Genomic DNA, 15540 nt, shown 5'->3' with positions numbered 1-15540 from the left:
ATGTAAAAGTTTCATTCCAACAATATACAGTATACGGCCAAAATTAGGAATTATGTGAAGCAACACTGCATTCTCTGCAGAACAAGACCTGCTGCTGTCTTACCGGCAGAGATGAACTTTCGTCCATTTTTTCTGACTGTCTTGTCATGTCTTTAAAAGGCACATCTTGGTTGTATATCATCATTAATGGAGATATAGTGGTTGTCCCTTCATGCACAATCAAAAGTGGTCTTTCTTCCATTGTTTCATTCCTTGTTTGAGTTTGTTTGCTGAAGGCCTCTTTGACTTTGAAATTGTCAGGAATGTCCATGTTTTCTTTCACAGATGGCACGTGACTCAACTCCGGTTGACGAGTATTGTCAGCTATGGCCTCATTCAGTTGAGGTTTGATGCTGTTAATGAGTTCAGAATTACTAGATTCTTTTAGAAATTGATTCTCCTCATCAGCCGTTAAACATTTATCGTTGCTTTGTGCAGAAGTCTTTTCAAAGCCTTTATCAAATGCAGTTACACCTGACAATGTGTCGCAGACATGTTCTCGCCTATAGACTGGATCATATATGTGTGCCATTAATTTCTTGTGGAATTGCTTGTATAAAGGTCTTGGGTCGGTGTCTACACTTTGATCAATGAGATATTTTTCAAACTGTTGTTTTAAAAGAAATTCTGAATCCAGAATTTCAGGGGCAGATGGTTTTAACTCTGACAAACAGGGGTCAATAAATGACTGGTTAGCCGTGTTTTGATGGGGTGTTAAATTTTGTGTTTCAACATCAAGGACAGGTTTAGATGAATCTGGTTTGATTTCATCATGACATTGACCAACAAACTTTTGATCCAATACAGATGCATCCGATGAAACTGGTAAGAACTGGTAAGAAGATGGTAAGATCTGACAGTCTGAAGGACAGTTTTGAGTCGTGGAATTGTCAGTGAAGCAGGTGGATGACTGGATTGGAAGATTAGGGTTTATAGTGGTAAAACTACACAGGGATAACTTACTTGGCTCGTCTACAACCAAAAAGGAAGCGAGTGGTTGAGGATCATAAAAAGATGTTTGTTCTTCATCTAAATTTAAAAACATTTTGAAAGAGGAACAGTTTCCCTTATAGAGGGGATCTAACAAATGTGAAATTAATTTTTTATAAGGATGGAGGTCTTTAAATACTGGGGACATAGATGACACATTTGTAGGCGTAAAAGTACTTCGATGGAACTGATATTGACCTGCATTTATGACACTATTGTTATCAGAAAAATTGTTGAGACAAAGTTCTGAAGACTCAGCATAAGACAATGTTGACGGAAGAGGAACTGGTCGATCTTCAGAATACCATAAGTAATAATTACAATGTTGTCTATTGTTTTGACCAAATATCATATCAGAACAAAACGAAAATTCCTCAACTGATGCCGCAGAATCTGGGGAGGATGCTTTAAAGTCCAACAGGACTCGCTGTAGCGACGTGTCCAGCGCTGAAGAAACTGAATCTGGAGACAATGCTCTGTTACTAAATAAGAGATCAAGTTCCATGTCTGATGAAACAGATTTTGGAGAAAGTGGTCTGGTCTCATCAAATAGATTGCTGAGACAGAAATCACGACCCTCCCAATCTGAGACACTTGACTGGGGTGTGTATGACCTTTGGTCAATGCCATGATTCTCAATTTGGGCAATGTCAAATTGTGGAACAGGTGAGTCAGGAGAAAGAGCTGTGAGTTCACAGAGGGACGCTAAAGACTCTGGAGAATATGGTCTCTCATCGATGGCCAACTCAGCAGTGGAGGAGTCAGAAAACTCATCAAAGGAATCAGTCATTCGTAATATGGGCCTGGACTCAGACGCTGTGACATTATACATGGCACCTGGTGGTTTTTCTTGTGTGAAGCCACGGACGACATCTGCATATGTAAAAGGTCGTGCATATGACAGAGGCCGGCCTAAAGTTAAAGAAACTTTAGTTTCTGTTCTGAAAATTTCTGACGATATCGAATCTGGTGATTCTGGCCTGCTGTCATCAAATAGATCCTTGATACATAGTTCTGAATACTCGACATCAGACAAAGATGACAGCGGGGAATTTGGCCTACACTCGGAATACCTTAAGTAATAGTTACAATGTTGTAGGTCGGGACTATATAAACATTTCTTAACTGATGCGACAGATTCTGGGGAGGATGCTCTAAAGTCCAGCAGCCAGTCCCTAAGAAGTGCAGTGTCCAGACCTGAAGAAACAGAATCTGGAGACAATGCTCTGTCACTAAATAAGAGATCTAGTTCCATGTCTGATGAAACAGATTGTGGTGAAAGTGGTCTGGTCTCATCAAAAAGATTGGTGAGACACAAATCATGACCCTCCCAATCTGAAACACTTGACTGGGGTGAGTATGACCTTTGGTTAATGCCATGATTCTCAATTTGGGGTATGTCAAATTGTGGAACAGGTGAGTCAGGAGAAAGAGCCGTGAATTCACAGACAGACGCTACAGACTCTGGAGAATATGGTCTCTCCCCAATGTCCAACTCAGAAATGGAGGAGTCAGACAACTCATCAAAGGAATCAGTCATTAGTAATATAGGTCCGAACTCAAACGCTGTGACATTATACATGGCATCTGCTGTTTTTTCTTGTGTGAAGCTACGGACAACATCTGCATATGTTAACGGTCCTGCACATGACTGAGGCTGGCCTATAATTAAAGAAACTTTAGTTTCTGTTCTGAAATTTTCTGACGATACCGAATCTGGTGATTCTGGCCTGCTGTCATCAAAGAGATCCTTGATACATAGTTCTGAATATTCGACATCAGACAAAGATGACAGCGGGGAATTTGGCCTATCCTCGGAATACCTTAAGTAATAGTTACAATGTTGTAAGTCGGGACAATATGAACATTTCTTAACTGATGCCACAGATTCTGGGGAGGATGCTCTAAAGTCCAGCAGCCAGTCCCTAAGAAGTGCAGTGTCTAGATCTGATGAAACAGAATCAGGAGACAATGCTCTGTTACTAAATAGGAGATCTAGTTCCATGTCTGATGAAACAGACTGAGGAGAAAGTGGTCTGGTATCATCAAAAAGATTGCTGAGACAGAAATCACGACCCTCCCAATCTGAAACACTTGACTGGGGTGTGTATGACCTTTGCTCAATGCCATGATTCTCAGTTTGGGCTTTGTCAAATTGTGGAATAGGTGAGTCAGGAGAAAGAGCTGTGAGTTCACAAAGAGATGCTACAGACTCTGGAGAATATGGTCTCTCCCCGATCGCCAACTCAGTTGTGGAGGAGTCAGAAAACTCATCAAAGGAATCAGTCATTAGTAATATAGGCCTGGACTCAAACGCCGTGGCATCTGCTGTTTTTTCTCGTGTAAGGCCACGGACAACATCTGCATATGTAAAAGGTCGTGCACATGACTGAGGCTGGCCTAAAAGTAAAGAAACTTTAGTTTCTGTTCTGAAATCTTCTGACGATACCGAATCTGGTGATTCTGGCCTGCTGTCATCAAATAGATCCTTGATACATAGTTCTGAATACTCGACATCAGACAAAGACGACAGCGGGGAATCTGGCCTATCCTCGGAATACCTTAAGTAATAGTTACAATGTTGTAGGTCGGGACCATATAAACATTTCTTAACTGATGCCACAGATTCTGGGGAGGATGCTCTGAAGTCCAGCAGCCAGTCCCTAAGAAGTGCACTGTCCAGATCTGAAGAAACAGAATCTGGAGACAACGCTCTGTTGCTAAATAAGAGATCTAGTTCCATGTCTGATGAAACGGACTGTGGAGAAAGTGGTCTGGTCTCATCAAAAAGTTTGGTGAGACAGAAATCACGACCCTCCCAATCTGAAACACTTGACTGGGGTGTGTATGACCTTTGGTCAATGCATTGGCCTTGATTGTCAATTTGGGCTATGTCAAATTGTGGAACAGGTGAGTCAGGTGAAAGAGCAGTGAGTTCACAGAGAGACGCTACAGACTCTGGAGAATATGGTCTCTCCCCGATGGCCAACTCAGTTGTGGAGGAGTCAGAAAAGTCATCAAAGGAATCAGTCATTAGTAATATAGGCCTGGACTCAAACGCCGTGGCATCTGCTGGTTTTTCTCGTTTAAGGCCACGGACAACATCTGCATATGTAAAAGGTCGTGAACATGACTGAGGTTGGCCTAAAATTAAAGATAATTTAGTTTCTGTTCTTAAATCTTCTGACGATACCGAATCTGGTGATTCTGGCCTGCTGTCGTCAAAGAGATCCTTGATACATTGTTCTGAATACGCTACATCAGTCAAAGATGACAGCGAGGAATCTGGCCTATCCTCGGAATACCTTAAGTAATAGTTACAATGTTTCAGGTCGAGACAATATAAACATTTCTCAACTGATGCCACAGATTCTGGGGAGGATGCTCTAAAGTCCAGCAGCCAGTTTCTAAGAAGTGCAGTGTCCAGATCTGAAGAAACAGAATCTGGAGACAACGCTCTGTTGCTAAATAAGAGATCTAGTTCCATGTCTGATGAAACGGACTGTGGAGAAAGTGGTCTGGTCTCATCAAATAGATTGGTGAGACAGAAATCACGACCCTCCCAATCTGAGACACTTGACTGAGGTGTGTATGACCTTTGGTCAATGCATTGCCCTTGATTCTCAATTTGGGCTATGTCAAATTGTGGAACAGGTGAGTCAGGAGAAAGAGCTGTGAGTTCACAGAGCGAGGCTATAGACTCTGGAGAATATGGTCTTTCCCCGATGTCCAACTCAGTTGTGGAGGAATCAGAAAACTCATCAAAGGAATCAGTCATGAGTAATATAGGCCTGGACTCAAACACCGTGCCATCTGCTGTTTTTTCTTGTGTGAAGCCACGGACGACATCTGTATATGTAAAAGGTCGTACACATGACTGAGGCTGGCCAAATCTTAAAGAAACTTGCTTTTCTGTTCTGAAGTTTTCTGACGATACTGAAACCGGTGATTCTGGCCTGCTGTCATCAAAGAGATCCTTGTTACACAGTTGTGAATACTCGACATCAGACAAAGATGACCGCGAGGAATCTGGCATATCCTCAGAATAACTTAAGTAATAGTTACAATGTTTTAGGTCGGGACCATATAAACATTTCTCAACTGATGCCACAGATTCTGGGGAAGATGCTCTAAAGTCCAGCAGCCAGTCTCTAAGAAGTGCAGTGTCCAGATCTGATGACACAGAATCTGGAGACAATGCTCTTTTGCTAAATAAGAGATCTAGTTCCATCTCTGATGAAATAGATTGTGGAGATAGTGGTCTGGTCTCATCAAATAGATTGGTGAGACAGAAATCACGACCCTCCCAATCTGAAACACTTGACTGGGGTGTGTATGACCTTTGCTCAATGCCATGATTCTCAATATGGGCTATGTCACATTGTGGAACAGGTGAGTCAGGAGAAAGAGCCGTGAGTTCACAGAGAGACGCTAAAGAATCTGGAGAATATGATCTCTCCCCGATGGCCAACTCACCGATGGAGGAGTCAGACAATTCATCATAGGAATCAGTCATTAGTAATATAGGCCTGGAGTCAAACGCCGTGGCATCTGTTGGTTTCTCTCGTGTAAGGCCACGGACAACATCTGCATAGGTAAAAGGTCGTGCACATGACTGAGGCTGGCCTAAAAGTAAAGAGACTTTAGTTTCTGTTCTGAAATTTTCTGACGATACCGAATCTGGTGATTCTGGCCTACTGTCATCAAAGAGATCCTTGATACTTAGTTCTGAATACTCGACATCAGACAAAGATGACAGCGAGGAATCTGGCCTATCCTCGGAATACCTTATGTAATAGTTACAATGTTGTAGGTTGGGACTATATAAACATTTCTTAACTGATGCCACAGATTCTGGGGAGGATGCTCTAAAGTCCAGAAGCCAGTCCCTAAGAAGTGCAGTGTCTAGATCTGAAGAAACAGAATCAGGAGACAATGCTCTGTTACTAAATAGGAGATGTAGTTCCATGTCTGATGAAACAGACTGTGGAGAAAGTGGTCTGGTCTCATCAAATAGATTGGTGATACAGAAATCACGACCCTCCCAATCTGAAACACTTGACTGGGGTGTGTATGACCTTTGCTCAATGCCATGATTCTCAATTTGGGCTATGTCAAATTGTGGAACAGGTGAGTCAGGAGAAAGAGCCGTGAGCTCACAGAGAGATGCTATAGACTCTGGAGAATATGGTCTCTCCCCGATGGCCAACTCAGTTGTGGAGGAGTCAGAAAACTCATCAAAGGAATCAGTCATTAGTAATATAGGCCTGGACTCAAACGCCGTGGCATCTGCTGGTTTTTCTCGTGTGAAGCCACGGACGACATCTGCATATGTAAATGGTCGGGCGCATGACTGAGGCTGGCCCAAAATTAAAGAAACTTCAGCTTCTTTTCTGAAAGCTTCTTTTTCTGAAGAACAGGAGTAGTGTATTTTTGGTTCGCTGTTTTCATAACTATGTTTGAGAGAAAGGTCTGAGTGTTCGTTTCTTGGTTGTAGATTATCTCCATTGTAGTTTAAGAAAAAGTTGCAATGTTTGTCTTTTTCTTGTTCATTCAATTCAGAACATAGAAAACTATTTATAATTGATACTCCTCCCTCTGTCGAGGATGTTACCAGATATTCTTGCCACTTGCTTTGGACCAAATCCTCAACATTGGAAGGTGTTTCTTTGCATATTGTCATTGTTTTATCTTTTTGAAACTCTAAAGTGTACTTTGGTCTTTCCACCAAGTTAAAGATAACTGGTTTCTTTGATTGTATTTGTGATAAACTGGTAGCCATCTCCGTTAATGGTCTGTGTAATTTGTGTTCTGAATAAATATTTACTTCTGTTGATTGTTTCATCAAACTAGATTCTACAGAATCAGTATTTTGATTATTTTCTACTCTGTTTTTTCTTAAATCTGATATACAAGGCTTGGGGTCATATGTTGATGGTTGTAAGACATTAGGTTGAGGTGCCAACTTGGAAAACCAATAATCAAGATAGGATTCCCATGTATTTTTGCTTTCCTCAAGGTCTTGAGGACGAGATTGAATGGACATTTGTTTTCCATTAACACTTTCTGTCCCTACTTTATCAATCATTACTTCTCTGATTCTTTGCAGTGATTCAGGCTTTTCTGCATTGAGGTCGTTCTCATCATAACATTCAGTCTTATGTGATGCGGGCGCATTTGCATAATACTGGAGATCTGAGTTTTGTCTTGAATGTGCTACATCTTGTGACAAAAAAGCATTTGATGTTTTGTAATTGTCATCTTGTAGATAAATATGACCTAAGGAGGATTTTGTTTCAAAAGTTCTAACATTGGTTGGTTCTGTTTGGTCTTGTGTCATTTGAGGTAAGGGTTGAGTATCGCCTGAATACTGTAGAAAATAATCACAATACTGACTCATAAGTTGCGAACGGGTTGATTCAGAGTGCAAGAGCTCAAGGAATGAGAAGCTGTGCTGAGAAGTCTGAGATTGTGGTGAAGAGGGACGCCAATCCATATCTGACAATTTATATTCATGATTAATTGTGGCTAAACCATGCAAAGCATTTCTATTGAAGGAAGTTTCTTCATGTAAACACTCGAAAGGGAGAATGTTTGAAGGCAAACTCGGAAAGTCTTGCTGGATAAGTACACTGTCAGGTAGAGATGAACTGTGTTCTGCAACTCGAGAAACAAAGTTCTCTGCAGGTTTATCTGTTCCACCAAATTGTAGCCTACTATCACACACATTAGAATTGGGGTCTGTAATATTTTCAATAATTTTCAGTTCGGGTGAAGTACATTTATAAGAGCTTGAATAGAGAGCCCAACTAACATCCATTACAGGAAGGTCTGTTGTAAAACCCTTTCTTTTGCTGAGAGGAGAGTCAGGAGACATTGCCCTGTAATCACTGATTGACATGACAGATTCGGGTGATGACAGTCTAGGTAAAGTCTCACTTAATGTCCAAAATTCAGCTGGTGAGAAACACTTCTCAGGAACGCAAGTGTCATAATCTATAGATGTGGAAGACGTTTCATCATAGTCAGATGTCTGTCGTGTATAGATAGGCAGATAAAGGCTGGAAGAGACCGTCTTTGCCCTGCATTTCTCAGCGTTTGGACTCATTGAACTACGAATATCAGAACTCTCTGTTGAGTCACATGCCATATGAGTGTTCTTACTATCATCCATTAGTTGGTACTTGACTGGAGCAACAGTGGATGCCACTGTCAGGACATCATCATCATCAATGAAGTATATGTTATCCTGAAACCCAACATTATTAACTTGGGTTTTTGGGTTTCCATTGCTTGATGTAAATGGATCATAGGCCATGTTCACGTTATGGCCCCATGGGCTCTTGGGATGACCATGGAATTCTTTGAAGGGCGGGACTTCAAATTCATCAAGACACTTCTGTAAGACTTCATTGTTTCTATCTGTATCTGTGTTATCTTCAGTTATCTTGAGAGTTTCTTGGTGAATCTTTGGTGAAGCAAACCCGGTAGGACCAGAGGTTCCTTTCAATCTTTCTGTGGGGAGTTTTGGAGTGCTAATCTGTGAAATATAATTTTCATGAATTTCTTCAAAGTCAGTCTCAGCTTGGTCTGACTCAGATAAGATCAGACTAATGTCACTGATAGATCCAGATGACGGCAACTTTAAAGTTTCAGGTGACCACTGATTCTTGTTAGCATTCAAAGTCCCAGAGATGTTTTGGTTGCTTTTCTCCTTGACTTGGCATTGATCACTACCATGAAACGGCTTGGAGACACGAGTATTGCAGGAAATTTGCTGGTCTTTCACTTTGTACCCGACATAAACTCGAGTTGCTTTGCTCTCCATTGCAGCTTCTGTATTGATGGGGAGCGTACTTACTTGCTCTTCTAAGTTGACATAGCGTGCATGTTCATGTGAAATTACATCATCTGAAGTCCACAGGTTAGGGTTGAGTTCACTGCAAAACAGAAAGTAGACATAGTCACAAATTAAGCTTTCAAAATATATGTAAAATCCCTAAACGGTATAACTGTCAAACACACATTAGCACAAAAAACATTTTTACGTACAGTATAACAAAACCAACTTAAATAAAATGCCAGTCTTTATTTTTTGAAGATCAGTTCCAAAATGAGCTAATTGGTTGCTCTTTTTCAGCATTTTAATTGAACGTTAAATAACAACAATGATAATAATTTTCTTATTCTGAAAATAATAAATGATTTAAAAATTAGCTAAATTTATTTACACAGATATACACCTCATATTTGTGAATCAGATAAATGAAATTGGCAATTTACTGTGAGATCTCAAGCTCCTCCAAAAGGTCCCCATGCATGCTCTCTGAATGGGTCTGTCCAGCAGGCTCTGCCCATGAAGGAATGTCAAGTAGAGAAGCTACAGAGAGGTCCTCTTCAGAAACAGCTGGGGGAGGTTTGCGATCTGATTCAACCCTTCTCACAAATCTGGGGCTGTCCACATCTTCTTGCACTGAAGACAAAGCCACTGACACTGAAAAAGCAATTAATATAGTTACACACGTACAGAATAACAAACACACTTTTTTAGTATACTAAATTGAAAAGCCTTTGACAGAAAAAAATATCTCCAAAAGTTACCTTCACTATGGTCCAATGTCTTCTCAATCTCTGCATATGTTCTTGAGGTTTGTTCTTGAGTTGACTTGTTCATCTGGGTTTCAATTAGATGAACAATATCCATTCGATTGATCTTGGTCAGTCTCTTAATCAGGCAATCTTCTGTGGAATTATTTCACAAAGATTATCAGCGTGTTCAGTATATGTGTTGTATATAGACAGTATGTGAATTGAAAATTATTAAAGACAAAGTCCCAGTGAAATGAAAATAAAAGGTTTTACAGTTTTAACAAGTTTGTTAAATATATATACTATATAGAATAAGTATATAGAATGAGGGGGTGTGTTCACTGAAAACACACCCTGCCCCCTTCCTTCACCTTCTCTCTAGTCTGTCTTTTCAAACAAAGCTGAACCAATATGTACCTGTGGCATGTTTGCCTTCCCGTTCAACCCAATGTTGAAGTAAGGCATGGCTTTGTTCTTGAAGTGAATTGGGATTCTGTGTCCTAACTAATTGGATGTCATCCTCATTGAATTCCAGTTCTCTTGCCAGCTCTGGGGACAACAAAATACAAATATTGAAAATATATACACATATTGTGCTGACAGAATAATAACATATATTTCAGTGTTATACATAAATATCAGCATTAGGAAGAAAGATTTTGCTACAATCATTAAGCAAAGGACAGCTTACCAGTCCAGCTGAAGCCAAGGAGATCTGCAATGATAGATAATGTCTCCTCTTTCCTGTCAGCATCATCCTGCCAATCCACTAAAATACCACCACAGTAAAATGAAAATATTTTTCAATGTCACTGTACACGTATTTTGCTGAATTTGCTAAATACATTTACAAGTGTCATTTTCCTAAGACTATGGCTATTGTAACACACCTGAAATCAAATGTGGAAATGTAATGTTGACATTGATGAAAAGATAAAGGTTGGATTCATCACTCTAAAGAGTTTCCAAAATAAGATCAGCAGATGAAACTTAGTAATATTAGGAAGCTAAATTAGTATCAGAGATACCAATAGTGTGCATCAACATAAGATTGTTAACTAAAACCAACATGACCATTCAATCTTGAGATAGGACAGCGACACAGATGAGATGAACAAAAAACTCACCAACATGCAAAAATGTCACAACATGCACACACGTGATGTCAGAATGCTCTTACAAAGAAGAAAAGAGTTCTTGTTGCCATGGAGAAGAACTAGGAAAGCAAAAGCTCGTTTAGACCTGGCCATACCTGCCATGCATTGTGGAGTTTGTTCATCGGTGATTCTCCGCATCTGATTTCCCACCGTGTCATCCCAGGTAGGCCTAGATTCAAACACATCTGCTGTACCAGAAGACGGTTGCACAGCCGTCAAAGGATCCAAATGTAAACTGCTCGATGTTGGAATGTCGTACGTAAAGATGACAGAATCGGGACTCTTGTGACTTGAGCTGCTGATGTCGTCAGTATCCAAAGAAATAGAGGATTCTTCAGTCTTAGAGATATGGATTTCTTTCACTTGTTTTGTTGAGGGAAGAGCTAAGGTAAGGCTAGATTCATATGTGGGTTGAGCACTGTCAGAACAACTCCTGTTGTTTTTACCCGAGGTTTTGCTTGGAGCACCATCTGTCTCAGATCTTGTTCTGCGAATCATGGCCAGGTCTTCTGTTTTGCTAACCAAATCATGCTCAGAGAACTTTTGAGCTCTGTCCAGTTTTATTTGACTATCCTCCTTTGTTATGCCGCCTTGATTGACAATAGCCTGTGAACCTGAAAAAGACATTTCAATGACTGAGCACTGATCTTCCTCATCCTCATCTGCAGAGGAGTATAATAAATCACAACTCTGCTTTTGGTGTTCTAATGTAGCCATGTTTGTGCTTGACTCATTGACAGCGATTGTGGAGTCAGGATAGTTTACGCTAATGCCAATAGGTCTTTTGTCATCACCTTCAATAATGGTTAGCTTCTCCAATTCTGTTGGGGAACCGAGCTGAACTTCTGTTGAGCTACCAAGATCAGCTTCAGAAATGTGCTTGTCACTCTTTGACTTCTCACATGAGGGTGTTAGAAGAGTTCTGGGTTTGGGAATAGGAACAATTTGCTTTATTGGCTTCTGTGGAATTTCCTCGCCAACTGAATCATCATCGTCAAATTTTGGCATGGTGCTTTGCTCATCCTCAGCCTCCTCTGAAACTTCATCAACTTGATGCCCCTCTACTTGAAAAAATCCATATCCTTCAACTTCTTCATCAAAATTTCTTGTCAGATCAATTGCTCCTCCTCTCGTCATTTCAAATAGCTTTCCTTCTTCATATTGAAATTGTTCAGGGGTTTGGTCATCACTTGGTGATTGAGCAGGTGATTGATGAAGCTCACTGTCCTCTGCATGATCATAATCCCTTTGTTCATCAGCCCATTCATTGTAGGCTACAGGATCATCAAATCCTGATGTAAAATATTGGGTTTCTTTAGCACACACTACTGTCGAAGGTTCAACAATTCCTTGCAGTAGATTGTCCTTATGTGGTTGTGGGTCACCATCAGATGAGCTTTCTTCATAGATTCGTAGAGACTTTTCACTTCCCTGAAACTCTGTGCTTATTTGCGACTCAAATTCTTCCCTCTCTTCGTGCATACTATGACTTGAATCAATATCGGTTTCTGCAACTGTTTTTTCAAAAGATTTTTCTGGTGAATCTTGGAACGAAGATGGCACAGCTGGGCCCATTTGTTTGTCAAGCTCAACATCCTCATGATCACTTGTACATGAGGGTGCATATGGGGATGTATCTCTTTTTGTTTTAGCTTCTTGTTCGATTTCATCAAAGGTTTTGATCTTTGCAGCCATTTTAAACATCTCCTCTTCTGGGGTGAATTGATTGATTGTCTCTTTTTCATCTTCATGGAAAGAGGGACTTTTGTCACCTTCCATTTGCGTGACAGATTCTGATTCATTGTCATCTTTGCTTATATTTGTGTCAAAAGCAAAACATGCTTTAAGTTGTGATGCATAATCTTCGTAAACCGCTGCCTTGGCTGGCAATGCCCCATCTCCAGTGCAGTATGATTGAGTGGGGCTTCCTTCTAAAGAGTCTGGACAAGGAGATTCTCTAGAAGGACTTGGCTCGATGGAATCAGGGGATTTCCTGGAAGACATATCTTCCATGACTGGACTTGCCTCCAGAGAGTCTTGTTGATAATGCTCTTGAACAGGTTCATCAAAACCGACAATGTCAAGGTTATTGAGATCAACTGGCCTTTGCGGCCATTCACTCAATGTTTCAAATGGATTTGTGAATACCACAGGACTTTCACCGAAGTTTTGCTCGTTAGTATTTTCAAGTTTCTCCTCATAAGACGATTCCACTTCATCAGAAACAAATGAATCAATGTCCGTCTCTCTTTCCTTTGCTAAGTTAACTTGTTCAAACATTTCCTCAGTAACCTGTCGTTGCGGTTGTTCATCAAATTTTCTTTCAAGACACTGATGCAAGTCAGTTGTCATTAGGGAGGCCAATCCTGACATATCTTTCACTGCTGTGGCAGCCTGGTTATCGATTTTCTTTCCGACGTAGACTTCTTCAAATAGTTGTTCATCAATTGTGATTTCTTCATTCTCATTGTTCATGTCAGGGGCCACTGATAGCGATCTTGTTTCCAGACTGTGATCCAAGTTGTTCTTCAGTATTGACACCAAACCTGACATATCTTTCTTTGCTGTGGGTGTCAGTTTTTTGGGTTTTCTCGCAATATGTACTTCTTCAAGTAATGGTTCGTAAATTGTGATTTCTTTATTTTCATTGCTCATCTGAGGGGCCGCTGTAAGTTCTTCATCTTCATCTCCCAAACTGGAACGAGGAGTCTTATTTCTTTCTTCCCTGAACTCAGTTTCTTCGAAATATTTCGGTTCTGTGTCAAATCCAGCCTCATTAGAAGCGAGTCTATGTATGTCTTTCTCTTTTTCCTTTATTAGGATAGTTTGTTTAAAATGTTCCTCAATGATCTCCTCTTGTTGGGGTTGATCTGTTACAGGACCAGATTCAAAACATTGATCCATGTCCTTTTTCATCATGGACACCATCCCTGACATATCTTTCACTGTTGCAGATGGCTGGTAATCTGTTTCCTTGTCAATGTGGACTTCTTGAAATAATGATTCACCTGTTAGGATTTCTTCATGAGCCACTGCAAATTCTTCATTCTCTCCCAAACTGGAACGTGGTGTCCTATTTCTGTCTTCTGGTGTGGCAAAATGTTTCTCTTCTGCGCTAATTGTTCCTTTATCAGACACAAATAGGTGAATGCCTTTCTCTTTTCCCTTTAAGATAAGCTGTTCAAAATGTTCTTCAATTATATCCACTTGTGGTGGTTGATATTGTTCAAACGTTGTTTCTAGACTTTGATCCAAGTCATTTTTCATTAGGGACGCCAAACCTGACATATCTTTCATTGCTGTGGATGCCTGCTCCTTGGTTTTCTTACCAATATGAATTTCTTCAAGTAGTGACTCCTGAAATTTTATTTCTTCATTATCATTGTTCATTTGAGGGGCCACAATAAGTTCATCATCATCTCCCAAACTGGAATGAGGTGTTTTATTTATTTCTTCTCTTATATCAGTTTCTTCGAAAGGTTTCAATTCTGTGCCGAACACAGCCTCATCAGAATCAAATGGGTGAGTGTCTTTCTCCTTTGTCAGTATAATTTGTTCAAAATGTTCCTCAATTATATTCTCTTGTGCTGGGTGATCTGGCTGAAACCTTGATTCTAGACTTTGATCCAAGTCATTTTTCATTAAGGATGCCAAACCTGACATATCCTTCATTGCTGTGGGTGCCTGGTCCTTGGTTTTCTTCCCAATACGAACTTCCTCAAGTCGTGGCTCCTCAAATGTGATTTCTTCATCATCATTGTTCATTTGAGGTGCCACATTAAGTTCTTCATCATCATCATCTGCCAAACTAGAACACGGCGTCTTATTTCGATCTTCTCTTTTTTCAGTTTCTTCGAAATGTTCATACTCTGTGCTGAACACAGCCTCATCAGAATCAAATGGGCGAATGTATTTCTCTATTCCCTTTTGTAGTATAATCTCTTCAAAATTTTCCTCGATTATGTTTTCTTGTGGTGGGTGATCTGGTACAAACCCTGTTTCTAGACTTTGATCCAAATCATCTTTCATTAAGGATGCCAAACCTGACATATCTTTCATTGCTGTGGGTGCCTGGTCCTTGGTTTTCTTGCCAATATGAACTTCCTCAAGTCGTGGCTCCTCAAATGTGATTTCTTCATCATCATTGTTCATTTGAGGTGCCACAATAAGTTCTTCATCATCATCATCTGCCAAACTGGAACAAGGTGTTTTATTTCTTTCTTCTCTCATATCAGTTTCTTTGAAATGTTCATGTTCTGTGTGAGACACAGCCTCATCAGAATCAAATGGGCGAACGTATTTCTCCATTCCCTTTTGTAGTATAATCTGCTCAAAATGTTCTTCCATTATGTTCTCTTGTGGTGGGTGATCTGGTACAAACCCTGTTTCTAGACTTTGATCCAAGTCATTTTTCATTAAGGATGCCAAACCTGACATATCCTTCACTGTTGTGGGTGCCTGGTCCTTGGTTTTCTGGCCAATATGAACTTCTTCAAGTCGTGGTTCATCTATTGGGATTGCTTCATTAAAAGTGTTCACAAGAGAGACCACTGTAAGTTCCTCATAGTCATCTCCTAAACTGGAATGAGGTGTCTTATTTCTATCTTCTCTTTTTTCAGTTTCTTCGAAATGTTCGTATTCTGTGCCGAACACAGCCTCATCAGAAGCAAATGGGTGAATATCTTTCTCCATTTCCTTTGTTTGTATAATTTGTTCAAAATGTTCCTCAATTATACTCTCTTGTGGTGGTTGATATTGTTCAAAC

General features: G+C 40.2%; 1 protein-coding gene across 6 annotated transcripts in view; it reads right to left on the bottom strand.

The window, feature by feature from the left end:
- The window catches only part of ank2a (ankyrin 2a, neuronal), a 56236-nt gene that overhangs the window by 6567 nt on the left and 34129 nt on the right, over positions 1-15540 (bottom strand). For 5 of the 6 annotated variants that reach the window (XM_061274411.1, XM_061274413.1, XM_061274414.1 and 2 more), the window contains 6 exons: positions 10310-10387; positions 10036-10167; positions 9631-9771; positions 9313-9523; positions 8891-8969; positions 104-8569 (listed from right to left, as the gene is read on the bottom strand). In XM_061274411.1, coding sequence (XP_061130395.1) covers positions 104-8569; positions 8891-8969; positions 9313-9523; positions 9631-9771; positions 10036-10167; positions 10310-10387 — 9107 coding nt within the window. Of the gene's footprint in view, positions 1-103; positions 8570-8890; positions 8970-9312; positions 9524-9630; positions 9772-10035; positions 10168-10309; positions 10388-10870; positions 14030-15540 lie in introns of those variants that run through there. The other variant, XM_061274410.1, reaches the window with a different exon arrangement.

Source organism: Syngnathus typhle, linkage group LG3 (genome assembly GCF_033458585.1).
Source record: "Syngnathus typhle isolate RoL2023-S1 ecotype Sweden linkage group LG3, RoL_Styp_1.0, whole genome shotgun sequence".
NCBI classification, from domain to species: Eukaryota; Metazoa; Chordata; class Actinopteri; order Syngnathiformes; family Syngnathidae; genus Syngnathus; species Syngnathus typhle.
The sequence above is the reverse complement of the archived record's forward strand: the minus strand, read 5'-3'. Positions and strand labels throughout refer to the sequence as shown.